This window comes from Coloeus monedula, assembly GCF_965178545.1.
Source record: "Coloeus monedula genome assembly, chromosome: 11".
Classification (NCBI taxonomy): Eukaryota; Metazoa; Chordata; class Aves; order Passeriformes; family Corvidae; genus Coloeus; species Coloeus monedula.
In genome coordinates this window covers 11,588,360-11,614,530 of record NC_138791.1, presented here as the reverse complement: position 1 = coordinate 11,614,530, position 26,171 = coordinate 11,588,360, and the positions used below count along the sequence as shown (strand labels likewise).

The 26,171-nt window shown below is 42.8% G+C and overlaps 1 protein-coding gene across 1 annotated transcript in view; it reads right to left on the bottom strand.

Annotated features, from left to right (window-relative positions):
• Positions 1-26,171, bottom strand: part of SETD5 (SET domain containing 5) — a 65,027-nt gene that overhangs the window by 11,632 nt on the left and 27,224 nt on the right. Inside the window, exons 3-18 of the mRNA XM_082288522.1 lie at positions 23,387-23,492; positions 22,299-22,510; positions 21,920-21,978; positions 21,326-21,513; positions 20,238-20,276; positions 18,447-18,689; positions 13,274-13,422; positions 12,835-12,952; positions 12,289-12,398; positions 11,757-12,003; positions 11,486-11,566; positions 8,905-9,168; positions 7,756-8,076; positions 7,014-7,256; positions 3,501-3,630; positions 2,052-2,305 (exon numbers count right to left, since the gene is read on the bottom strand). Coding sequence (XP_082144648.1) covers positions 2,052-2,305; positions 3,501-3,630; positions 7,014-7,256; positions 7,756-8,076; positions 8,905-9,168; positions 11,486-11,566; positions 11,757-12,003; positions 12,289-12,398; positions 12,835-12,952; positions 13,274-13,422; positions 18,447-18,689; positions 20,238-20,276; positions 21,326-21,513; positions 21,920-21,978; positions 22,299-22,510; positions 23,387-23,492 — 2,764 coding nt within the window. The remainder of the gene's footprint in view (positions 1-2,051; positions 2,306-3,500; positions 3,631-7,013; positions 7,257-7,755; positions 8,077-8,904; positions 9,169-11,485; positions 11,567-11,756; positions 12,004-12,288; positions 12,399-12,834; positions 12,953-13,273; positions 13,423-18,446; positions 18,690-20,237; positions 20,277-21,325; positions 21,514-21,919; positions 21,979-22,298; positions 22,511-23,386; positions 23,493-26,171) is intronic.

The following is a 26,171-nucleotide window of genomic DNA, read 5'->3' as shown; positions in this document are numbered from 1 at the left end:
GAATACAGAGAAAGACATTTATGGTTTTTAGTCTGAGAACGTGGGAGAGAAAAAAAGCTTGGTTTAGCGCAGAAAGTAAAGATCCCCCAAACATTAAGATGACCTTTCACAGACATATACTATAAAACAAACATGTCTTCCTCAATCCACCGAGGGCTACCTTTCCAGCTCAAGTCAAGAGAAGAGGTTTGAGCAGCCAGCTTTATGAAATGTTGTATCATCTGAGCACCTATCAGTGATGGCAGTGTATGCCTGTGACAGCACAGTTAAGGGCTCTTCCCGAGCACTTCCCTTTCCATGCTACTGAGCAGGCCTAAAATAGAATCAGAGAGGCAGGATTCCCAGAGCTATGCTGCTATCAGAGAAACAGCAGGAGTCACTGTTTTCTGCTAAGTAGAAAACCCCAGAAAACTGAGGAATCTCAGGAATTTCTTAACAAAAACTTCTGACAAACTCCACAAAAAAAGCTAGAGCTATGTCATCATGCTTCTGGCCACTTATGAATATGGAGGGCCCAAGCATCCTTTAATTTGTTTCCACTCTAAAAAGATCACAAAAGTGAGTCCAAAAAACCTCAATCTGTAAAAACCTGGCAAAGAGAGCTTCACAGGCTTGTGATAGAAGTTTTATAGAAAGAGCTAGGAAATCAGTCAAGAAGGAAGTTTCTTAAAAGCTTTCAAAAAATGTATTTCCCAGCAAGACAAGATGCCAAGTCACAACTTCTGCTTGCTTGAGGAAGCTTGTGAATTGATGGAAGAATTTTCCTGTTACTCTCTCACCACAGTGCCACAGGTTTATACTTGGGGAGATTCAGTCACTCATTAAAACTGTGGTCCAGTGAGTTAGTGAATTCTTTTCAAGAGGAAAAAAGGTAAAAGGCAAGTAAGATATAGATAACCAGTGAAATTAAGGCTAATTAACACTAAGATGGGACAGGAAAGGAGTGATTAGACTGTGAAGGTTCATGGCAACACTGCCCTGATCTGCCACCTCAACCACTGCAAGGGTAAGGATTGTTTCCAGTAAAGCTCTTTCTGCCTGAAACAGTCTTTCATCTCTCTCCTCAACACACCACAATCTTCCCTGCTAAACTCTACACAGCTGCCTCTCAAACAGCTTACAAGAAAGGGCTCTCAAACAAAATAATCAAAGCATGCTAAGCTAAAAGTACCACAAAGGAATATTTGCCCTGTTGCAAAACAGATGAGGGATTCCTGCAGGGTAGTCCCTGGTGTGGAGCAGGCCATCACTGCACTGTTTTTTTAAATGGTTCTAACTGGCAGAGTATGAGCAGCTGGCCTGAAGTCTTTCATGAGGTTTTTTTTAATGAAAATATGCAATACTAGAGAATAAAACAAAACCTGCAAACAACATGATTCCTATTTACAGGCACAGAGTGGAGGGTCCTGACTGGATGAATACTGGTAACTCTCCCAAAGAGTTTAGAGCAATGGAAACCACATACACAGCCTGCTCATTAATTCTGCTAATTTTTGCAGAAGGAAACTATCAAGAAATCAAAGCTATTAAGGCAATTTCCTTCTACCCAGTCCACTTAAAGAAAACCAAAGAATATAGTGGAAGATGACGTGAAGTATCACTACCATACTTGGGGTTACTGAAAGCTCTCTGGGGAAGGAGGAGCCAAGGATGTCTTACAGCCTCTGAGAAATGGAAGGAACACTTGTACTCTTTGGAAGAAGGGGGAATTGAAAATCACATAGGCAGAGAGATCTGAAGTGGGGAAGATGATTAAAGATCACTGAAAAACCTGAGAAATTTAGGAGCTACTCAGCAGAAATAGAAAAAAGGTAAGACTAATGTTACTGATAGCTACAAAGTGAGGGGAGGCTGGGCTGTAGCGAAGTTTGACAATTCACAGAGCAGGAGATCTGCCCAGAAGTGAAGAGAAAAGCAGCAGTGCTCTTGAGGCTAAGACTGTGATGCTGCTCAGAAATACACACTCAAAAAGGAAGCGTCCCTAGTGCTGCCTCTGCTGCAAATATTGCTGTTCCTTTCTTTTTAGCACACTCAGTCCCGGGCAGACTTACCTCGAACTGTAGTGGAGTATTGCAGCGGCTGGTAGCCAGAGAGGGGATGGGTGAGAACATGACGCCGTAACCATTGCGGGTCTCCTCCTCCCCGGGCAGCGACGAGCAGGGCGTGGCCAGCTGTGGGCTGGCTGAGCCGGGGACCGAAGGGACGGGAGGCGGGGGAGTGACAGGGGACAGCGGCCGCAGCAACTTCTTCACGTTTTGCTCCATCAAGTAGCGAGACTTCCATTTCTTCAGGGGACTCAGCAAGTCTGAAACACAAACTGAGCTGAGGACACGGCTGAACCACTGACCATGAGCAAATCACATGTTGTCTTCTTCCCCCTACTCCCAGCCCAAATGAAGCCCGGGAATCTTCAATGCAACTACAAAAGACTCCTGAAAATTAAGTACCTCTGAATTACATCAATATCAGTGCCTAGATACTGGTAACAGAACAATACATAATCAGGAACATGCAGTGAACAAGGAAAGCAAATATTTCAACTAGAAGCAAGCATAAGAGGGAGCTTGGGGAAAGGAAGACAGGAAAGGTTAAAAAGGGGAAAGGAGAATAGAGGAGAGAGGTCAGAGGACATGTCACTGTGATTCTTACAAACAAACCAGAGGCAGCTCAGTTATCATTAACTGAACCTAACAGCTCCCTATAAGCTACATCAATACAGCCCAAGCACATTTCCATTTCCACAAAGGATTAAAGCCTTTCCCTCAGGCCTATCTCTCTTCAAAATAATAATCTTTTTTGATGCTTAGTTTAAAAAAACCTGGAGAAATCACCAGTAAATTCTACAGGTTAGGTCTTCCTCGAGATGTACATTTATTGGTTTTGGTGTTCTGTTCACTTCCTATTCATCTAACCTTTCAATAATCAAATTTGTATTATCTGTGTGATGTCTAGCTTCCTGTCTGTCATGCTTGGAAAACTGATCCCTGACTGGGCTGATCTTCACTCTCCTTCTCTGTAAATTCAGACAAAATATTTAACCATTCTACTGCTTTACTCATAGATTTTAGCTTCTCCATCCTTGAGACTTACTTAGTCATTTGTTTATTACACACGTGCCCGTAAGACTTTGCTACACCTTCCTACACTCAGCAGGTATTTAGTTCTAACAGCATCTTGCTGCAAAGAGATGATACCGAGCCCTCTTCTGTCTACCCCCACCCTTCCAGTGTACAAGAGATCTCAGAGAACCGAGACTGATAATGCAATGTTATGATTATCTTTTCTCAGGAAAATACTGAGAAACTTCACAGATGCTCAAGCTACAATGGGTCTGCAGAAATTGGAATGAACGGCAAAGCAACATTCTCACCACCCCTAAAGCTGTGCCATCAGGCAGCAGGACACATTAAGATGTCACTTGTACAGCTGCCTTTGGTATTCAGCACCTTTGCCAGTCTGACTCCAGTGCCCGTGCTGCCCTGATGGTGCTGAGCACTCACCTGTATCATCTTTGCAGATGCTGGAGGAGCTGCTGTTCTCGTTGCTTTGGTATAGACACTGGGTTCTGTTCTCTTGTGGAGCTGGTGAGGTCTGAGTCATTCCCTCTTCCAGGGCTTGTTTGATCCAGCGCTGAAACAGAACAAGACTACATAAACGTGAAACTCCTCGGGTACTTTCTCTGCAATCCTGCAGGATAACACTCCAACTCCTACACTTGTGTGGAGCAGGGCAGGCTGCTCAGAAGCCCAGGGTTACCTGGCTGGCATGCACTCAGGTGAGAGCGCGTTAGAACACAGCTGTCAGCACTGAGCCCACCACCTACTGTGGTGGGGCTGTGCCCTTCCTGACATGGGTTCTGGGAGCAGCAGTCATCAGCAGTAACACAGAGATAAGTAAAGAGCAAATTATAACTCTAAAAATGCAGAGCAGTGGCACCTAAAACTATTAAAAACGATCATAATTTAGAAGAAAAGGGACACAAATATAATGAACTCTCTACAACCACTGATTTTTGCAAAAAATGTTTCCTGCCCAGGAGAGCAAATTTGAGCAAAAAAAAAAAGAAAAAAAAAATCTGATTAAAATGCAAGCAGCAGTTTTCAAGGAGGGTAAACCAAGAAAAGAATAATAAAAGCAAATCTTTTCTTCAGCTACTAATAAAAAAGACAAGTCACAGTGGTCTTCTGAACGTGGACAATTAAGAATGTTTCACATCTCACATGAGCAAACATGAACTGAAGCCTCAGCAAATCAGCTGCTGCAGTGCGTGTGTTAGCCCTGTATCTTGATACAAACTGACTCCTGATGGCAGGCAGGAACCTTTGCTTATTCTACTATAAAGATAACTGCCACAATATATGGGAAAACACTCAAGTGATCCAGTGAAATGACAGCAAACTGCAGAAAAAATGCAAACAGCAATTTTCATTTGTATAGTTTACCCAGAGGACTCACTTTACCAGACACTTCTTGTCCTAGAGAGGTTTGAAATTGTACTTTTACCTTTCAGCAATCCACAGTTCATCTGCATGCCAGCAATGTGTATCCTATTAGAGATACACGTGTGTCTTATGACTCCTCAAAGCTATCGTGAAAGAACATCACAAACTCAGTGGCCACAATCCTCAAAGTGAAAACTTCAATGCGAGGATGAAGAGCAGGTGACAGGATCTATTTTGTTGGGCTTCACTACTGTACAGCAGACGCTTCTTCTCTGTTCAAATGTAACTCAAGGATTCCACTGTGGCCGCCAGGAAAAGGGAGAAGTGCCAGCCAGTCTGGAGCACCTCTACCTCAAACGTGGCATCTGATCTGACAGCCAAGTCACTGCACAGTGTGTGATTAACGTGAGAGCAGGTTACAGTTCAGTTTCCTTGCGAGGTTCAGACACTGCCATGCTTTGGATGCAAACTGACATCATCAGCTGAGTTTTTTGGCACAGTTCTCAGTAGTTTAAGGATGAAGCCTGCTGACAATCCAAGAAAATATGTGATCTATTTCAACAGCCTTTATAAATCAACCTCCTTGGCTGAGTAGTCAAAAGTAGATAAGACAGATATCAGGTCTTGAGAGAGTGTATCATCGAGTTCTGGACCATTTCTAGACCTCAGCTGGCTGAAATGGAGGTGTTCCCTGTGAGTTTTCTAAACATTCCTGAACATGAGAAGCAGACTTCTACATCTCCAGACTGTTAAGTCATAAAACCACCAAATGCTGAAAAGCATTTTCCAAGAAAAAAGCCAGGGATCTCCTACGAAATGGATGAAACCCCTCACTAGAACAGTTAACAGTCAAAAACTATTTACGGTCAAAAAGTAGAAATCTAACAAATTATTTCTGCAACATCTGTTCTGGACACAGCAACTTTCAGTACTTTATTAACTATTTAATGGAATAGGCAGGGTATTTAAATTTTCAGATTAAGAAACAAGAATGCTAGATGACACCATTAATGATTTTCCTACTAAACTTGGAAATGGATAGGGAAAAACATAACACAGCTTAACACAGGCTAGAACAATCACTTCTACAATTACAGGCTAGAAAACTAATGGGTTGTTCTAACAAACATACAAAATCATGAACCGGACATGAGCTTAAATCAAACTGTCAGAGAAAACTCAGCCACAATGGGATGCAGAAAATGGGTACAGGTTAGAAGACACAAAGCAACTTTGCTGCTTTGAAAATGTCCCAGTTGCAACACAACATTCAGTTTTGGACACAACTTCAAGGAAGGTGTGGACTAAATGGAAGTCATCCATAGTGAGAGTAGTCCACTCCCTCTCCAGCAGTGAGAATTATCATTTGACTAGAAAAGAGTAAAATGTAGCAACAGATCAGAAGACTTGTTCCATGACAATAGTTTTCCCTCAATTCTGAGCTTGCTGGCCAGTTGTATGGCAATTGCACCGAGCACAATCTCCAAATAACTCTGCCAGCTTTGCTCTGGATGCTTCTCTCTTCCCTGGGGCTCAAAGACAATGTTAAGGTCCAAAAGAAGTTCAAACCTTGCAGTTCTCAGCTTAAAGATGCATGAGGAGGTTGCCCAGGCACACAGAAACAGACAAGGTTTTGTCATACATCTATATAGGAACCATGAAGAGCTTTACCTATGAAGGAGATACTGAAGAGACTGTTAGGGCATGACAACAAATTGGCTGAAGGTGGAAAACAGTGAAGTCCAAAGATTCTCTCTGGGAAAACACCCTCAAACAAAGGAAGGCAAAGAAACCAGGACATGGTACCTGAAAGCCACCAAGACAGGGAGAGCAGAAAAGATTTCTATATAATTGTTCTCAGGTAATCACACAGGAACTGGGAAAGTGTCTGAGCAAAACCAAAAGGCAACAGGGAAGATGGATTCCAATACAAATCTGACTGAGTGAACTACTCTGCCTTCTGTTTCCCTGCAGATGGGTAAATACTGGCATTTAGTGGTCATCTCTGGAGGAACTAAATCCTTAGCTGGGCCTGGTTCAGGCTTCCTGCATGGCCTCAAGTATCTGTTGTAGACAGGCAGCTTATGATCCTGACAAAGAGCTGTGGACTTGTTCTTGTGAACAGGCAAACTCAAAGCTTTTCAACCACAAAGGCTCTCCAAAGACAACGGATCATAACTGAGGCACTGGATTCTTGAGGTCCTCTGCAACACTGTCCTATCCCCACAATGCCAACCATCCTCTGACTGTGAAAGTAATAACATAAAACTTTCTAAGGGCAGCAATCAACATTCTTTGAATTGTGTATGCTGGATAATAAACAGCTGCTGCAGATCTGGAAGTACACGTTTCTAAAAGGGCAGTCACAGAACAGCTGTTCTACCATGGCAAAAGGCAAAGATGAAAACTGAACTCTGGCAAGGAGGTCAGCAGTCATAGCCTGGACACTGCCTCAACACACCAGCTCAGCAGGAATACATTGAAATAAACTCCAAAAGGACACAATAACTTTACGAGGAAGCCAGTAAGGTGAGTATACATCGTGTGAAGGTAAGACATGAGCAAACATACCTTCTTACAGGAGCTGTAAATGCCATCCAACAGAAAGGGCCTTCGACGTCTCTCAGGGTTGAAAGGTGAACCAAAGCGAATGTAGTGTTTAGGTGTGGTACAAATCAGCGGGGAGTGCACGAGACCTGGCAACATATTCAGGGTAGTTGCCAGAACTGTTGGGTCTGTAGTAATGCGCAGAGGACACTCAATTGGACACTCCTGCTTTTCTGCCTTGTCGTTCAGCCATTCCGTAACAAGGTACTAAAGGAGGAAACACACACATCAGTGCAACCAGCACAGGTGGAGAAGAAAGGAAGTATGGCACAGTGGTGTATGGGAAGCAATGCTCAGGTCAGCCCACCTGCTAAAACCCCCCTCTGTCTCAACAGGAAGGACTTCCTGTGCCAAACCCAATTCTCACCTGTTGGAGACAACCCAATGTTGTAGCTCGATTTTATGCTCCAGTCATCTTAGTAGAAGATTCTCCAAAAACTCTGTTTTGATCACTCTGTTCAAAACTAGTTTCTAGACACAAAACTAAATGTATTAATAGCTAATTTATGCCCAGTTATGTGGCAGCTGCCTGCTAAGCTTCTGCAATTTTTCCTCCTTTCCAAGTTTATCCTAGCTTGTACATGACAGTTGCAGTCACGTTCCCTCTTGGTCTTCAATTCTAAGCTGAGAGTTAACCTCTTTGCTGCATCCTAAATGAATATTTGCCACTCTGCCATCCTTACTTTGAGCACTTGCTCATATTTACCTTTTTTGTTTTGGGGTACTTTACTGCAGCTCGATTAGACTGGGATCCTGTAGCCAGGATAGCAGTTGGGTCAGATCCTGTCAACTGTCTGCCTTCTCCTGGCCCTTCCACAGTGCTGACATCTGTTGTGGTTACCAAGCTGGCAGTGCTTCCTTCCTCTGGGACAGCCTGTGCGAGTTCAGCTTGCTGGGAACTGGCTTGTTTCTGCCTTCTCAGTCTTTGTGCTGAACTGGTCCGGTATCGAGAGAAGCGACTTTTTGGTCGGGGCCTGGAGGGTTTTGCTGGAGCTGGCTTAGTCACTGTTTTGTCAGGGACAGCATCCTACAAAATAAACTGTCATTAGTCCGAGCACCTCTAAGAGTATTCCTTTTCTCTGCATACAGGATCAAGAATTGAGATTTATTTATTGACACTACCTGACTCTCAAAATCTTGTTGGACTCTGTTGGTTCATAAGATGGCCTTGGGGACCCTTCAACACTGGCACATTATCGTTTTGTCTTCTGCGTTCTTAAAGGACAGAACATGGGTCTTTAGGAAGAAAGCAGCAATAGGAACCTTGCTGCCTGTCTCAAGGTAACTGCTCTCATTCCTGACCTGAGCTGACATGGAGCATTCCAGGCAAGTGTCTGGACCCTGCCATAAAATGGGAACACATGCATCCAAAGTAGACTGGGTCAAAAAAAACCCAAACAAAAAAAAAAGAACTTTCCATAACTGCACTTTACACATCCAACTTAAGCTCACACCAGTACAAAAGGGGTTCACCTGGAGAAGGAACTGGGCTTGTTCAGTCCACAGAGGACTGAGGGGTACGTAACAACAGTCATCCTATAAACAGCCTGAAGCCTCTAAGAAGATGCAGTGGTGCATCAATGGACATACACTGAAATGAGAAGTTCAGACTGGATACATGGCAATTTTTTTTCAACCTAACAGTCATGAATTGGAAGAGGTGCAATCTCCATCCCTAGACGTTTTCAAGACAAGACTGGGTAAAACGCTGGCCAGCCTGGTCTAGCTTCAGAGCTGTCCCAACCTGACTCAGAATGGACTAGAGAGCCCACAAAGCTCCTCCTCACCTGAACAATCTTATGATCAGAAATGCTGTATCTGAGCTTTGTACAAGATAGCGAACAGTTCATCTTACCGCTACTTGTGAGGACCGTCGTGTGTTCACCCCAGTACTGCTGGTACTGTTAGAAACAGGAGGAGGAGGAGCACTCAGTGCTGAACTTCCATCTTCAGTTTCAGGAGTCTCTGCTTTTACTTCTTCCAGCTCAGGAACTTCAGAATTGACATTGATTTCAGCATCAGTGCTGTTACGGTCTGATGGTTGCTCTCGTCTCCTCTTTCTCTTTTCTAAGTTCTCAAACATGTGCATGATGGCTTCTACCTTCCTGTCTTCCCGGGACTACAACACAAGGGTAAATTGAAGTAAGCATGGTGAATTATGCACATAAACAAGGCAAGAACAGATATGGGAAGCAGCACAAGGAGAACAACTGCCAAACAGCAATGACAAAAGCCAGACAGAGGACAGAGAGAAGCAGTTCTTATCAGTTATTTGCATTTTTCAATATGGCAAATTTCCCAGAATAACAACAACATAATAGTGTGTTTGTAGCTCAAGTAGAAGAACTCGACTTTGTTCTTAAATAGGACCACTTAGATACTACTGAGTTATATTTATAAAACAGCCACAAGGAAATGCATAATTTTGAAGAACTAAAAACCGTAAGAAAGCATAAGTAGAGTGAAGAGATGACTTGGAAACAAAGAGAGCTACTTGCTAATGACCAAACGTTAGAACAAAACAGAAGCCAGGGCAACAGAAGTTAGTGGTTCAGTAATTTGCAGCAAGTGTAATACACCACATAAACTGATTAAAATGTTCCAAATTCATTCATTTCCCAGCAAGAATATCAGAAGGTGACCCAGCTCAAAAATAAAAGCTTTGGTCTAAGCAGCTTACATAGTGGATAAGAAAAACAGAACATGAGAGAATAGAGAGGGAAAACAAGTCCATTTATTAGGTAAACAAAAAGGACAGGAAACCTTATCACCTGGCTGTGGCAGAAATAATTGGTAATTATGCATGTAAAAAGCCCAGTACAATAATTTTGCAGTGACTGGCAAGAATCAAGTGGGTTTTAAGAAGTGGGGTCAAGTGTCTTCTGAGATTTGTCATGGAGAAAGTATCTTGGAGCCCACAGCCTGGCCTAGACAGTTTTCTGTTAAAAAACACTACAAACACATACACGCACACATGAAGAGAGACTGAGGAAACCATAGATATGCGTATTTACCTGGTGCCAAATATAGAAAACTGAATCGCATTAAAGCAGATTAACTGGTGCAACCTACAGTAACTGGGCTTACAGGCTGATGGGAAACTAACACTTCGCTTAGACTATTCTGTCCCAAGAAGAGATCAACCTCCCTGCATTAAAATGAAATCTTCCCTCCAAGCTTTAAGTCCAATCTGATGGATGACTGCCGTCATTCAAATTTCAGTGGAAACTGACTGCTTTATCTCATCTGTTCTAAAAACCATCCGATAATCCAAGGGTCTCTCCACTGGATGGCCCTTGGCTGTGCAAGTTGCTGCACTATCTTAACATTTAAAGCATTCTCAGGAAATTTACACTTGGAAGATCCCTATCTCCGATTAGAGGAAGACAGGTGATTATGATATCAAAGAAAAACATGGAATTCCTAGCTCTAATACTTTTGTTGGCTGGCAAAAGGATGGGAGCAATTTTTGTATTTTTCTTCCTTGAGTTTCTGGTTGGTTGGTTGTTTTGTGTATTTGCATTTTTGTTTGGATTTTTCTCTTGTTTATTTAAATTAATGAATTAAGAGCCAAACCAGCTCCATTCACATGCATAAAACATTCTAATCCAGGCAGCAATCCCAGGGGCCATGTGCAACACAAGAAAAAAACCACCAGCTCTACTCAGTAAAGTTGAAGGCTGAAAAAGGACTATACCATCAATGATCCCAGAGCACTAAGATGTATTTTGATCAAGAGGACTGCTTAAGACAACAATAATTTCAAAACACAGAGATTTCCTAAGTGCCAATAGTACTGTTAGTGGTCTACCCCTCTTACTGAGTTTTGCAACTAATCATACCCTTTTCCCCACATGGCAACGTGTTTATGACACCATACACAGAACAGATACCTGTTTACAAACCTAACCCAGCAAAAATGATGAAGTTTTAAGAACAATCAGGTTTTGGTTCATGGTATGACTGAATTGAAGATATCCCTGCTCACTGCAGCGGGGTAGGACTAGGTGACCTTTGAAAGCCCCTTCCCTATGGTATGGTTCTATATAGTGCCATAAATTCTTGTACTGGCAATAAGGAAGGGCAGCAAGAACATAAAAAAGGTGCAATTACCTTTTTCTAATGTGGTGCTGATGGTTTTGCTAAAAGTGTTTTAGACTACAGAACAGCCCTGAAAGTAACAGTTAAACCTTTCACTCAGGAAACAAATCTATAGTGTATCTCCTAATCTTCAGCACCCTAACAGAAATCTGTAACCTGGGTGGTTTTTTACCCACCTGCCCACCTTTTTTTTTTGCTGTTGTTAATCAAATTACTGAAGATCACTAACAGTTGGGATTTGCGTTCAAACAAGTGAAATAACCAACTGGACCTGTTGGTCACTGCATAAAGCAAGTCCTAAGGGGGGTGATACCCAGACAGAGAGAGGTACTTGCCCGTCGGCTGTGGACCAAGGCTCCCTGTTCATCTACAGGCTCCTCTTTTTCCCCTTCTTGTTTCTCCTCCTTCTCTGGCACCTGAGAGAGAAACCCAGATTTATTAACCCCATACTGTTTCAAGGTTACCAAGATTTCTGTCGTAATTTAAGGTGCTAAAGGTTTAAAAAGAGGCTTCCTGCAGTTTCTGTTCTGAAGTTTCCAATGCTATTGGATCAGACTCTTGCAGCACTGAACGGTAACATATATAACAAGGGGGCAAAGGTTTTACCTCATTGTCACTGACTGCTGCAGGTCCCTCAGGAACTTCCTCAGTCTGTTGACTGCTGTTCTCATCCGATGCAATGCTCTGCTGTTCCATTTCTAGCTCCTTTCGACGGGCCTTTCGCCGGCGTGTTTCTGCCCCAATCAGTGTGCCTAAAACAGGTGGAGGTAGGTGTTCTGCAGCATTTGGGCTACGTTTCTGCACAGGGCAATTCCGGTTTCCCTTGTGACACGCACAGTCCACTTTATAATTGCTGCTCCAAAACACAAACATAATTCGTGTCACTCTTCATTTCTCAACCCTTACACAGAGACATTCAATACATCTCCTACTAAACATCTCACCACGTGCCAAAGCAAGGACAGCAGGCTACCTTATGGCTTCTATTGTAGAATATGCCAGCAGAACTGGACAGAATAGCCGGGAAATGCAATTCAGTAGAAAACGGAGCAATATGTAGAATGCGAGGAAAGGGCTGGAGGAAGATGTCCAGTCCAGGAGGGCAGTGGAGAGCTCCCGGGCGAGGTGAAGGACTCACCAGATGTTGTACTCATAGTCAAAGGCGATGGTAACCTCTGTGTCCTTGGCAATGGTGGCAACAGCATAGATGCACAGGTGGATCATCCCATCAGCAATCACATGACGAACCTTGTTAAACAAAGTAGAAAGAAACTGATGTCTCCACAGGTTGCATTTCCTACTTCTGAGACAGAAGCCTCCTTTTGCAAAGTAGCTCTTACCTACTCTACGAATAATTATCCCAAATTCTCCATAGGGAGAAGCCTGCTTCACTGCTCGTCTCATCCTGTGCTTTTCCACTTACAACTACCACCACCTGCTTACCCTCAGTACTACTGTGCAGCCAAAGGAAAGACATAAAAGAAATCTTTCTCTTCCAAAAAAAAAAAAAAAACAAACCTCCCTCATGTTCCCAAACCTTCTCATATTCCAAGTATAAACCATCAAACAAGCAAGAGACACAGAGAATTTACCACATTTAGGGCATCATTTTAAGTTAGGGAAAGTGCTAAGCTTATGTAAAACATGTATTTGCAATTACAGTGATGATGAAGAGAGAATTTACCTCTGCGTTTGGAGTGCAGGACCGCCTGATGAACCTGGCATCATTACCAAAGGTGCGGGCATCAACACACATCTCAACGCCATTGAACTTGGAGTAGAACAGCACAAAGGGATATGGCCTGGAGAAGCAACAGAACATCTCAATCCCAAAACAGCCAATTCCTACAGCATTGCTGTTAACAGGTATGCCTCACTTCACTAGAAGCAGCACTTCCATCAGCACTATTGCTCTGGGGGCTTATGTACTTCCATCAGTTTAAGAGATCTATTTCAGAGGGTTTGATCCATAATCAGAGCATCAAGCTGAGGTGATATTTTTGATTTCCCATTTCTATGGATGGCATAGCTGACAGGAACCTGTAAGTGAGCATTATCCCATAGAGACACTAGTCTCTCTGTGCCACGATGCTCTCATACCAATCATTTCATAGTACTCTTACTTTTTGAAGAAATGCCCATTGACCTCGAATTGCTGTCGTAACATAACCTTTCCTCGATACTCAATTATAAGGGTATCTAGTGCCAAGTCTCTTGCTGCCCTCAGGATCTTCCGGTGCTTCTGAACCCGAGTCACCCTTCCCAGCTGCAGCTGTAACAAAAACCAGAGCAAAAGAGAACTTGAACCAGAGGCCTCTAACTCATGAAGAATATTTTACCTACATAGAAAGAAAAAAATTCTAATAGCAACACAGAAAATCTGCCAGGTGAATATCTAGTCTATTCTGTAACAATTTAGGAATGACCAATAACCTTGATAATATTTATCAAAAGCAAACAGTATTTATTCCCTTCCTTCAACAGTAGTCTGACAAATCTATCAGACTATTTCAATCTCGCAGCTAGGAGGCATAACCAGACCTGTCACTTGCTACTAACTGGGAACTGCTCTGCAATTATGGCAACTTTCACAGCCAGAATAATTCAGATCTTCCCTAAATTGTGGGTTGTCACACATTCAGAGAAAAAAATGCAAGCTTTTCCTTCTGCAGAGGATGGTAAATTCCAGCAAACAGGCCAAAGACTTAAGCTGGCAATTTCCACCTCCATCCAGAAACTTCTCTACATCTCTCTGCTCAGCTAGTGCTGTTGATTTTTAATTTTTTTTAACACTAAGAAATAAATTTTTAATGAAGTAGTGACAGTTTGTTGAAACATCCTCATGTTAAAGTCTACAGCTCTATTACAATGGATTTTCACAATAATGTGTCTTGACAGTATGAAACCACAATATTCTTTAAGCGCAGACATCCAAATATGACAAATTTTATGGAATAATGGAAGGGATATTATAAGCACTAGGGCAGAGGAAAGACTTATTCCATAAAAACAAAGTACTTTTCTTACTTAAAGAATTGAACTTCTCTGCAAGCAAAGATTATGTGAAGATGACTGGCTGCCTTGCCACCACTTCTGTGCCTGTTCCTTCCTAAGCATTCTATTCACTGCTCATAAGGGCACAGTTTTGATACTTTTCCAGAGTGAATTGAAGCATAGGTGTTCTGACTTCAGTAGTAATGACAGTCATGTATCTAAATTAGGAGTAAACCACAAAATTTTACTAAAATCAAGTTCCCAACTTTTCCTGAGAGAGCTCTCATTAGAAACAGCTACTGAGCACTCTGCTGAAATGGATAAAAATTAGTTTAAGGGGCTCAGCCTGAACAATGACAGAACACACAGCGAAAATAAAAGTTAACGCCTTAAGGCAGCACTCAGCACTGAGAACCCAGCAAAACCCTTGTACTGACCACATGAAAATACTGAACCACAGATCTTTTTAACCCTTTCTTCTGATTGTGATCTTACATCTCCTCTGTATACAACCTCTTCAGGAAAATTACTTTTGTTGTTTCAATATGACATTATACTGCAGATCCTGGATGAGCCAGTAAAGTAAGATCTATTTGTTGACTTCTCTTACTCAGATCCAGGATAAAGACAGCTTTATAAAAGTATTCATTTGAAACCTATTCAGATGGGAGTAGTGGTCCAGAGCTCCTCCTGAGATACATCCAGTGCTACAGGTGTCATGCCTATGGGGTTTATCTCTCTTATACCACTCTATCTGCCAGCAGTTGGGATATGCATGTATGTACTGGAGACTCTGAAGAGCCTTGCAGGGTGTTCATCTCTTCAAGTCTTGGGTCCTGACAGGAGCTCACAGAGGATTCCCCAAGTCCACTCAAGTGGCATAACAGAAACATGTTATTTCCAGACTAAGAAGCCGCACTGCTGGTCCTGATTTCTGATCAACAAACCCATGACATGAGTGAACTGTAGGGTAAGACTGTTTACACCACGGAGTAGCAGCTAAATTATTTTTAGCACTTTGTACTTTCCAACTGTGGCAACAAAGAATAAATAAATAGGACCAGATTTCCTAGTGTATGACAGGAGATAAGAAAGTATCTGAAGTTATTAGATGAATTAGGATCCAGTGTGCCTCCAGCTGAATAATTCTGTTTCTATACTATCACTGATTTGTTTTTATACTTTCTCACTTAGGCCCTACACAGGAGGGTTGGACCAGATGACCTTCAGTGGTTCCTCTCAACCTAAACTGTTCTACTACTCTATCAATACCAAGAATATCAATGAGATCGTACTTTTCAGAGGTGCAAGTTAATGTCTGGTAGCCTTCACTCTCACCTTTGCCTCATGACTGACTTGTATTATGCTTCACCTCATGCCAGAAAACAGCTTGGGGAATACACGTGGGATAAGGTGGGGTGGTCAGAGGAGGAGAAAATCCATGCAGGAAAGAGAAGCCTGCATCTGCACAACTTATTTATCTGAGTTTGGTGAAATAGGAATGATCTCATAGCTCTTCTGGTAAGACACAGCTCAGCTTGTTTTCATTCTCTGAATTTAGAAATATGAAGTAGATTAGCTGCCATGCTTTCATGTGTGAAAAGAACAAATGATTTTATTCATGTCATAGGCTAGGGACTGCTGACTGCTAATCAGCCAAAACTGTTCTGATATATTTGCAGAGCAACATCTGCATAATACTCAGTGGCTTTATTTTATAAAGGCCCTTTCGCTCTTCACTTCAGAATGTGAAATCAGTCAGGGGTTTGAGCTCAAGTCAGCAAGTATCAGAGGCAACAAAGGGCAAATACTAACCCTGGGTTTGGTTTGGCAACAACAGTCAGGAAAGTGATTCACAGCTTTCAGTTTGTTGAGCAGCTGGCAGTAGCCAGGACTAAGATGATTTTATTCATACCACTAAACAGCTTCATATTCTCACAACTTTCCCTTTGCATCATGAGGACAGCTGAAAACTGGTTTATCATAAAATCACAGAATCATTGAGGTTAGAAAAGCCCTCTAAGATTGAGTTCAATTGTTAACCCACCACGGTCCAGTCCATCACTAACCCGTATCCCTCAGTGCCACATCCACAAGTTTTTTAAACACCTCCAGGAATAGTGACTCCACCACTTCCCTGGGTAGCCTGTTCCAGTTTGGTAACCCTTGTAAAAATAATTTCCTAATAGCTAGTGTAAACCTACCCTGGTGCAAAACTTGAGACCATTTCCTCTTGTCTTATCCAAAATAGTCCAAGGACCAAAATCCCATATTCTCCATGTGTAACTCTTAACCCATCTTTCCCTACTCTTCCTGGTTCGAGAAAGCTTTTAGGGCACATCTCAATCTCTTTTAAGTATATACTTGCATCACTGTTGACCTAAGTCAAACAACTCTCTCAACTGTTATGCAGGTATATATATGAGTATGCAGGGCATATAAAACATTATTTTTATTCCTTTCTCCTCTCTCCAGAATCTTCATGGCCAAAGAAAGCAGCGACAACACTTCTACACAGCTGCCAACTGCATATTGGCACAGCCTCCTGATTTTTTTGTAGCTCAAAGTACCTATTTTCCCTTATCTCACAGAAAAGCTATTTTTATGTTCAATAATGATACCTAGTTAAGAGACAACTGATGCAAACCAAGAAGCCTTCTCAGTTTGCTTGCCAAAGATGAGACAAATGAGTGAAACAAAAGTAGAATGCAGTGCATGAGAGCATGTGCTCCACACCTATGCAGGTGCCCTCCTCACAACACTCCACAGCCAGCTCCTGAGCAGAGACAACAGGACGTAGGAGCTGATAAGCAGCAACCCAGGACAGCCACCTGGTCTTTCCTCAGTGTCCAAGAGAAACCACGAAACCGCAAAGTCCTTCTCAGCATGTGCAATGATAGTACCTACCAACAGCTTGTTTACAGTAACTGCAGCTCACTGTGAAGTTTTCCAAGTTTCTACCTTTTTGTTTCTTTGGGATGTATCACCTTTGGAGTATTCTGATTTGGAATGCTAGCCACATTTTTCTATGGGAAAACCTATGTCTGTACTGAGATGGGAGAGGCTGAGAGAGCATGAAAAGAACAAGCACATTTATGCATGGTATCTTTTAGAGTCTTGTGTCCTGCTGTACACACATCAAGAAACAGCATGTGTTTTATTACTTGTTTCAGGACTTTTCCTAAAAGCCATGTGAAGCAGACAGAATTGGTTCCATTTAGTCTCAAAAAACACTAAGATTTCTAGAGGAGTAGAACTTTTTCTTCTCTGTGTTTCCTCAGCTTCTCTCTTTAGAAAGGCTACTCACATAGCCAGCAGGAAGTGTTTCTCCCCAACCCCCCCAAGAAATCTTATTTATTGCAGAACCAGAGGCAAGAATGGAAGAAAGTTTGGTCCAAAGTCCTCCTGCACTCTCCCTTACTGGCAAGATCTGTGCTCTGCCTGAAGTGAAAGCAGAGGGAAAGGTGGGAGGGAGTACATGAACTTCACTGAGTCAGCTGATATAAACAAGAATGATTCAAGCACAAACATACACCTGATATTCAGGTTTCTGACTTTGGTCCCTTTCTACAGAAGAAGTGCCCCACTTCTCTTCTGGAGCCCACCCTTTCAGATGCACCTATCTCCATTCTCCTGGACAAGGAAGGCCCAGAAAAGCCTGAACTGTGCAGGAATGCTGCGTTCAATGCTATGTTCAATAAAGCACAGATAAGATGAAACAACAGATAAGAAGAGTACTAGTGGGGAGGACATACACCACACAAACACATTGTTTTCCTGTTTCTGCTTGTTTACATGCACTCCATAAAGACGGCAAGACACCAACCACTGCTCGTTGCTGGAAAGTTAGGGAGAGAGTCAGTTTCCTAAAATCAGCTGTAGTTGTGCAGTTTTTGGAAGTTACCAGAGTCCAAATAATCCAAAATACTGAAATAATGTTGAAAGGTTCTTTAAAGTAGCCTTCCACACGAGTCAAGAAATAAAATAAAAAAGGGGACTGGAAAACTCAGGTGGAAATCAGGAAATTTCCTGTCTCCAGCAAGTGACAGATCTGGTTCCACCTCAGGCCGTTCAGTGATCAAAGTATTTATGGTAAAATAACAGTTAACCACATCACAGAACTGTGCAAAATATCCCCAACTTAGCAACACTGATTTGGTCTAATGCAAGTATTTGTGAATCAATCTCTGTACTGGCATAATTTCTGATTCACTGTGTATCAAACCTGTGCCTGTTGGTCTGAGCTAGGATACTGCTCACCCATGCCCTGACCTACTCCACCTCTGTCCTGCTGGTTCTTACCTGCATCTGGGACCCAATAACAGTATTATTGCAGGCCAGTTCTGTTTTGTTGATTGTGTCCAGCATAGCAGTTTTGCCCACATAGTCTTTATTAGAGTTTAGATGACGCTCCAGCAAGTTCTGCACATCAGCACTGTACTGGTTCGTGAAGGCCTCCTCATACTGGTCCGTCCAGAGGCGTATCCGATTCTCCCACCCTTCAGCTGTGTTTTCATCCAAGGCATGTGCTTCAGAAGGGGAATTCTGCACAAAACAGCAAAGAATGAATGGATAGTACACAGCAGGAAAACCTATCCACAGTGCTCCAAGCACATGAATGTGCTACAAAAAAAGGCAAATCTGTTCCAAGCTATTTAAGTGTTGGTTATGAGGACACATTTTTCAGCATCTGCACCCTCCAGAACACTGTACAAGAGTGTCACTTAGGAATCTACCGAGATTTCATGCAGAATTAAGACCTCTTGGAAGTTGGAACTTGGCACTACTACAGAAAATAAAATTAGGCTAGTACATGGCCAGAAAAAAAATTACGCCACTTTGGAAAAATAATCAAGCACATTAAAAAAGCAAAGGCATGGAATACACGAAGGCACATAAATTTCCTGCAGGCTTGTCCTACTGTCAACCCACTCATGGCCAACATAATGCTAGATGATGCTGACTGATTCTCAATCTTTGCAGTGACTGCTCCAAAAATAGTCCTGAACCTTCTAGCTAAATGGTCACCAGAGTTTCAAGAAACTGAATGTAGAGCATAAGCTAATACCCAGAGGGTTAAAACTGCAAGTCCTAAGCAGAGTAAAGAAGAGAGGGCAAAATCAGGTAATCCGTTTAGGCTGTCTTGTAAAGGAGGGGAAAACAGAAGCTGGTAGAAAGAAAAATACTTAAGCTTCATTCTTTAATTGACAGTAGTTGAAGTAGTTCAACAAATACTCCAGAGCTCAGTAACTCAACTGGCTTCATAAAGCACTGAGACACATATGACACTGAGGTCTTAGTAACAAGGACAAATGAAGAGCAGTCATTATTTTAATCATATATATTAAAACCAGCAAGAGTTTCCATGCGTTTTTACCCTCTCAAGCCACTTGCACACTATGGAGACGGTGCATAGGGATGCCACAGGACTGTCCTTTTTCCTCTGAGCCACCTGCTAGCAGCCACTGCCAGCTACAGGACTGGGGTCAAGTGGAACTGAGCAAACCTTAAGGCACCTCTTGTGTGTCTAGAAACAAATGCAGCTCACAGTTCAAGTCTACTTTTTTTGTCAAATAACCTTCCTATTCAATGGCCATACCTACCACTATTGCAGAAGTCAGAGATAAATACAATGTCCATCCATCCCTAGTAAGGGGATGTGGGTAGAAACAAGGCAGCACTGCTAGGGGCTCCCAACATTAAACTTGTGAACTACTTTGATGTCCAAGCTTGAAATAGGTTTGATGCAATCAAACAATAACTGCCCTCACAAAGAGCAGCCACAACCAGTTCTACATCCCTTACATCAAACACCCCACTCCCAAGTGCCATGAATCAGTCACCTCTCAGAACTGGATTGCATTATCTTACTGGAAGCTATCAGAAGCAAATGGAAGGTTCAAGGGGCGATTCCTGTGATACCCTTTTGAATAAGGTACCACCTACCACTACCTCCTTGTGGTGCATTGTAAGGTTTGAGTTTATTACAAGGCTGGTCCCACAATCAGAAATTCTCCAGGCAAACCAAAAGAGGGACAAAATAAAGAGGAAAAAACCCCACCACCATCACAGAGGGTTGTAATTTCTACTCACCTTCATCCTCAGAGACTTTCTTGAGCCCTCTCGAAAAGCCTGTCCCCCAGACAAGGAGAGAGAGAAAAAACAAGGTATTGTAAATTTCCTCAGAATTAGGATCCCAGAACCACACTAAATCTTACTCCAATCCTTAATAAAAGATGACAAGAAATACAGGAAAACCTACACAAGAAACAAGGGACCTGAACAAAAAGAGACTCTGCAATGCAAATCCAGTGGAAACTGCTGAAAAGCTTGATGGCCAGGATTTCTGAACTGAAAAAGCCTGCCTCACACTTAGTAAAAATGTCAAGATCAAAACCAGAACTGTCCCAACTAACCCCACTTGCTTTGATACAAGAAAGGTCCAGCAACAGAATCAAGCTGGTTCGCAACAAAAAAAATAACCCCTCCAGACCTCACACACCTCCTGCCCCCAGTGTTTTATTTCATCAGTGCCTACCAGAAGAACTTCAAGGGAAACCTAACCTGTGGAAAATCATGGTAAAGCTGGCAGATTATGGGAAAGAACCAGCTGCTCACACACTTGCATTCCAATATAAGCAATCCAAATTTATTTCAGTCCCCAAACCCTCACAAACAAGACAGTAAAGTCATCCCTCAACAAATGTTCATCACTACCTACATAGTTTTCCAAACAGGCAGTATCTCTGTCCCCGAAGAACAGTGCCAAGAAGCTCTGCAGCCCAAATTCCTCAACAAAGCCTGCTAAAAAATACCATGCTCCCTTCATTTTTCATTGTGTTCACACACAGACTGACCCTTTTCCACAAACAGACAGACTCCAAAAGCTATTTCCCCAAATCCTAATATAGCAAAAGGAAAAAATATGTAATTGAGTCCAAGTGCTGAGCATGAATGCACAGCATTGGGAAATAAGGGTGGAGTTCCAGCAAGGTAATTTTTAAACCAACAGCCACGTACTCGAGCAGGTCACAAATACAAGGCGTCCCATTATTACACCAGAAAGAGCAATTCCTGACAGGACAAAAGTTTCTTGTCTACTGCCAGCTTGTCAACCTGCTCCTGACAACACTGCACAGCATTTGGTAGGAACTGCAGCAACCTCATCTCACTCCACATACCTTGATCTTTTTGGCCTTTGGAGCAGTGCGAGCCTTTTCTGTACTCCTCTTCCTCTTCTTGGGTTTGCTCCTGCGGACGCGGTTGACGGTCAGTGTGATGCTGGTCGGCGTGTGCTGCGTGGCCGTGTACAGCACTGTGGAGGGAGAGAGTTCTTCATCCCAGCTCTCAGTGGCACTGCTGTCCCCGCCTAGAGAGACAAGCACTTCGTTAGCAACAGCTTCTCATCCCTGAGAGCACGCACAGCTTACCCTTACGTCCATTTTCATCAAGACAACTTGCTGCCCCTGCATAACTCTTCCCTGAGAGAACTACCTCTGTTTTCCCACCTGAACTGGGAACAAGTGTTCCAAACTTCTGATATGTCACAGAACTGCATTAATGAAAATTTTCCTTTTCTGTTCACAAGATAATCTGATTTTCCCTAGAGCTAACTGAGGTGAAGTGTAAGGAGAGGAGAAAATCCCAGTGTGGTTGGGAGGCAAAGAACATTAGTGGGCAGTGATCACAGTTAGATGATTACAGCATCCAAAAGACAAAGGTCTTGAAGAAAGAAAACAAAGTCACCATTATCAGAATTACAACCTCAGACTCACCTGACACGTTGTCCTGCTTCCGGCGGCGGAGTCTGATCACCTTCCCCCTGCTCATTCCTCTGCCAAAGGAGAATGTACAATTGAAGCTGGTTTGTAGGAGTAAAGTCACTTGAAATTCAACAGGGTGTCACAAGATGCGTGCCCTCAGTGGGGCCCAGGATGATAAGAACACCGATTTAACATCCTCATCTCCACTCCTGGTGCCACCAACACTTGTCAGGCTGACAACGCAAAGGAGGAGGGTCAATACTGGGTAAAGCACTGGAAAGAACGCTCCAGTTAGCAAAAGGAAGTCTGTCCCACAGCCCAAAGGTGACACAGTTTGGTATGAGCAGTCAACACAAGGAGCAGCCCAGATCTGCACTGCACCAAAGCTTACCTGCACTTTTCACACTTGAGGAGGAAACCATCTTGAGAGACACTGCAGTGGCACCAAGTGGGAATTGATTCTCCTTCTGAGGAGCTCTCACTATCCCCGGAGTTCTCCTCATCAGGTGAGTGCAGGCCATTCAGTTCTGCACGAGGTATAATGGTCTGGACAGGAGGAGAGGCTGGCGGCGTTGGAGGAGGAGGGGCTCCATAATTATGATCCTGAAAATGAGTATTTGCAGTACTACTTTTAATGTGAAGATATGATGCCTAGAAACTGAAGTCCCAAATCCACAGTTCCCAGGTTAATATTTAACTGGTGTAAAACAATAGACTGAATTCCTCAACCTACCAAGAAGGTACAGTAATAGCTCTGAAACATGTAAATTATTTCCTTCAGCACCAATGAATTAAACTCAAAACTTATGAAAACAACCAGGCTATTTCGACATTAACTGTTGTACTGTTAATAATCTGAGATGACATCAGTGTTTAAACAGTGAAACCAGCTGCCCTGAGATGTAGAGTTTCTGTCTGTTGAGATATTCAAAACTCAACTGGACATGGTCTTGGGCAACCTGCTCAAGCAGAGTCAGCTTGAACAGGGAGGTTGGATTATGCGATCTCAAGGGGCCCCTTCCAGCCTCAGTGATTCTGTGACACCCTGTTCATCCCACAGCTTCAAGCTATGCTCCCACTCTTCCCGACTGCTCCTTGATTCTCATTGTTTTAAGTTACCACTATGAAAATCTGCGCAGTTGAAACAAGTACAAATAGTGCACAATAAACCAAATGGGGCATAAAATTACCACCAGGAAAATATTATATATTCATATATATTCACACTTCATTCATATACTTCATTCAGTTAAAAATCTATCGCCTAGAACACTAATAAAGCTTGCTGTAGAGTATGCAAGACTTCACAAACAATAAACACAGAAATGAAAAATGTATGGCAGAACTCAGCTCTAACTTAGTGTTCCCTAGTAAATAAGCCAAAACTCCTAAGGCTTAACAGGCAAAGAACTATGGAACAAGAAGAAAAGAGTAAAAGTAGACAGTAAAGAGCTGATTCACTGCAGAGAGAGTACTCACTGCGTAAGGCAGCCCGCGATAGCTGTGTTTCTGGGTGGCCCCATAGCCGTGGCTGGAGTACACATTCTTCTCACTGACAGCTGGACTAGCTTCCACAGACTCTGGGCTGCAGAAAGGGCCAGAAGTAAAACCCATCAATACATCATCATTTTTTTTAGTGCCAGTATTTCACTGCTCTTTTCTATTGAACACATGAGCTCAAAATGAAGAGACTTCATGAAATCAAGGTGGTGTCATGTGCTTCACCAAGCATCATGTGTGCAGAAGCTGTACAGGATGAACCTGCTTTCAGAGCGAAGGAACTGAGTAAGGGCCACCCTATATAGCTCATTAAACTGGGTCTCAATCTGGGAAGTTAAAAAGGTAATTAGCATGTAAGAAGCTCAGTTTCCTTATTGTTGAGGAAATTGGGTCTAGTTCAGCATTCACATCTGAACCCAGCTAGCCTAATCTCAAAGCCACTGAACAGTACTGCCATTTTATCTCTGCAACAGCTTATTTCAACTGCAGCTAAGCAGCTTTCCTGCACCTGCACTTGTTTCTCTCTCCCTCAGATACCAATTGTTACTGAGTCCAACATCCTGTGATAAAACCTGCATGAAACCTGCAGCTATCCTGACAGCAACTACCAGGAATTGGAGATTCCTGTTACAAAGTGGCAACAAAATCCATGACCTGGACAGACAGTGGCCACAGACAGATCAGATTCACCCTGCGCTTTCTATACAGCAACCTGCAATGAGCAGAACAGGAAATCTGCTGCTGAGGTACAATGCACTCTTCCACCACAGGGGGGTGAAAAAAAACAGCTAAAAATCAAAGGTATATCCTCAGCAGAAAGCTGCAGAAACCCTACTCAGAGAAGGGACAGCTGCAATTCAATGCAGGGGATATTAGGTAATGAGCCTAGAGACAGAACACCAGCAAGGAAACACACTGTCTTCTGTTACAAGTAGAAGATACAAGTCAGATAACCTCTGCACAGATCAGAAGTAGGGCCGGTATCAGAATACGGCAGAATATTACTGAATCACCTCTGCAGATGAAATCTTCATCAAAATTACAGCATGGAGCTGAGTAAGCAGGGAAGAAAAATACAGAAAAAGAAAACTTTACCTTGGACCTCTGCTGCGCTGGTGAGATCTCACAGGATTTTCAGTGGGTTCTACATGGTCAGCATGAATCAGGCACCATCAAACAATGGCCAGCAATCACGCGTGGGGCAGTGCTTAGGCACCACCCAAGAACAGTAACCCCTTGCCCTTTGGACTTCCTATTAGCTCTTGAAATCTCTGCTGCTCTGAAGTTTGCCCCACCCTGCCACTCAACCTCATCTATTCTCCAAGGCACCAACTCTGAGCTTCTGGCTTATTCTGGAGTAAAGTGGATCTGTCTTTGCAACATAAAGGAGCAATAATTCATTGTACAAAGAACTGCAAAAAGTAGAAGACCTTACACCTATGCAAACGACACTTCCGTAGCTCAGGATTTAGGTGCACAACATGATAAATTCTGTTGGTTTTCAATGTGACTACAGCCAGCTAAAATGTCAGAAGCAGGAGATACAAGTGATTTCTCTCAAAGGATATACTTCTTAGTAAAAGGTTACCATGTAGAACTTGCCACATAATCCAGCCTTTGCAACACTCCTTTAGGACTTTCAGATTGGTATAGCATCAAATCCATTCAGGTTTAATAATATTCTCAGAAACAATATTAGAAGCAAAAGAGCCTAAACAGTCTAAGCAGCAGATACATCCTCTGTCCAAGTCACCCACATTCCTAACCACAGTCAGTCTGGAATACCAGCAGTGCTGCCGCAAGCATTAGCAATAAAACTTCAGGATTGTTGGTGCAACCGTGTCCAGGGACAACAACGCTGGGGCCCATGCTTCCTCAGCAGCAGCATGCCAAGGAGCTTCCACAACTTCCAATATGCAGTCAGACTAACACAGCAAAACTACTCTGCAGCCTCCATGTCACCCTCAGATGAACAGCAACACACTACACCATTTTCACCTCCTCTCTGTATCAGAGGCCGGGGAAGATGCTAAAGCTCAGCCTGTAAAGAGGAACAACTAGTTTTCCTTTTGCCTTCCCCACAACCTTTGTGATGCACATCTTGGAAATCAATCCCTTATAAGAGGTACAAAGCTCAGGTACCCCAGACTTTAAGCATCAAACCAGAGAGTTTCAAAGCCAAAGTGAAGGATAGCCTTAACTTTGAACAGACCCATGAAGGACACTTCAGCAGTAACAGTGCATTGATGCAAAGCCTGGAGAATAGAGTCCTGACAGTCCCAATTTTTAGGAAACAGGCAGAGAAACCAATTCAAAAATCTTCAAAAGCCTTTTTTCAAAGCACTAGAGCCTAGCCTCAAGATGGACCTACAAATTTCTTACAAGGAAGAAGGAAAATGCTTTGCAGAAGGTTTACAGTCAGTCTTTTTGATATTTAAACGCTACAAGGAACACATGCGCAGATACATCTGGCTCCTCTCTCTACCATGCTCAGCTTTGAAAGCAAAGTACATGAGCAAACTATTTAGCACTCTTCCTCCTGTCATAAACAGTTTAAAATTCCTGCATGTTGAGTCTTCAAAGTGCTGCTGTGGGAGAAGCAGGGTGACAAGCAATACTGAATGTTAGATCTTGAAAAGTGAAGGATCACGTAACCACTACAGATGAGCGACTTACTAGATTCTGATTCCCCATTTAAAAACATGTAAAAATGTGGGCTTTAGGATGGAATGAAGCATCATGAAGAAGAATGCCTAGAATGGGG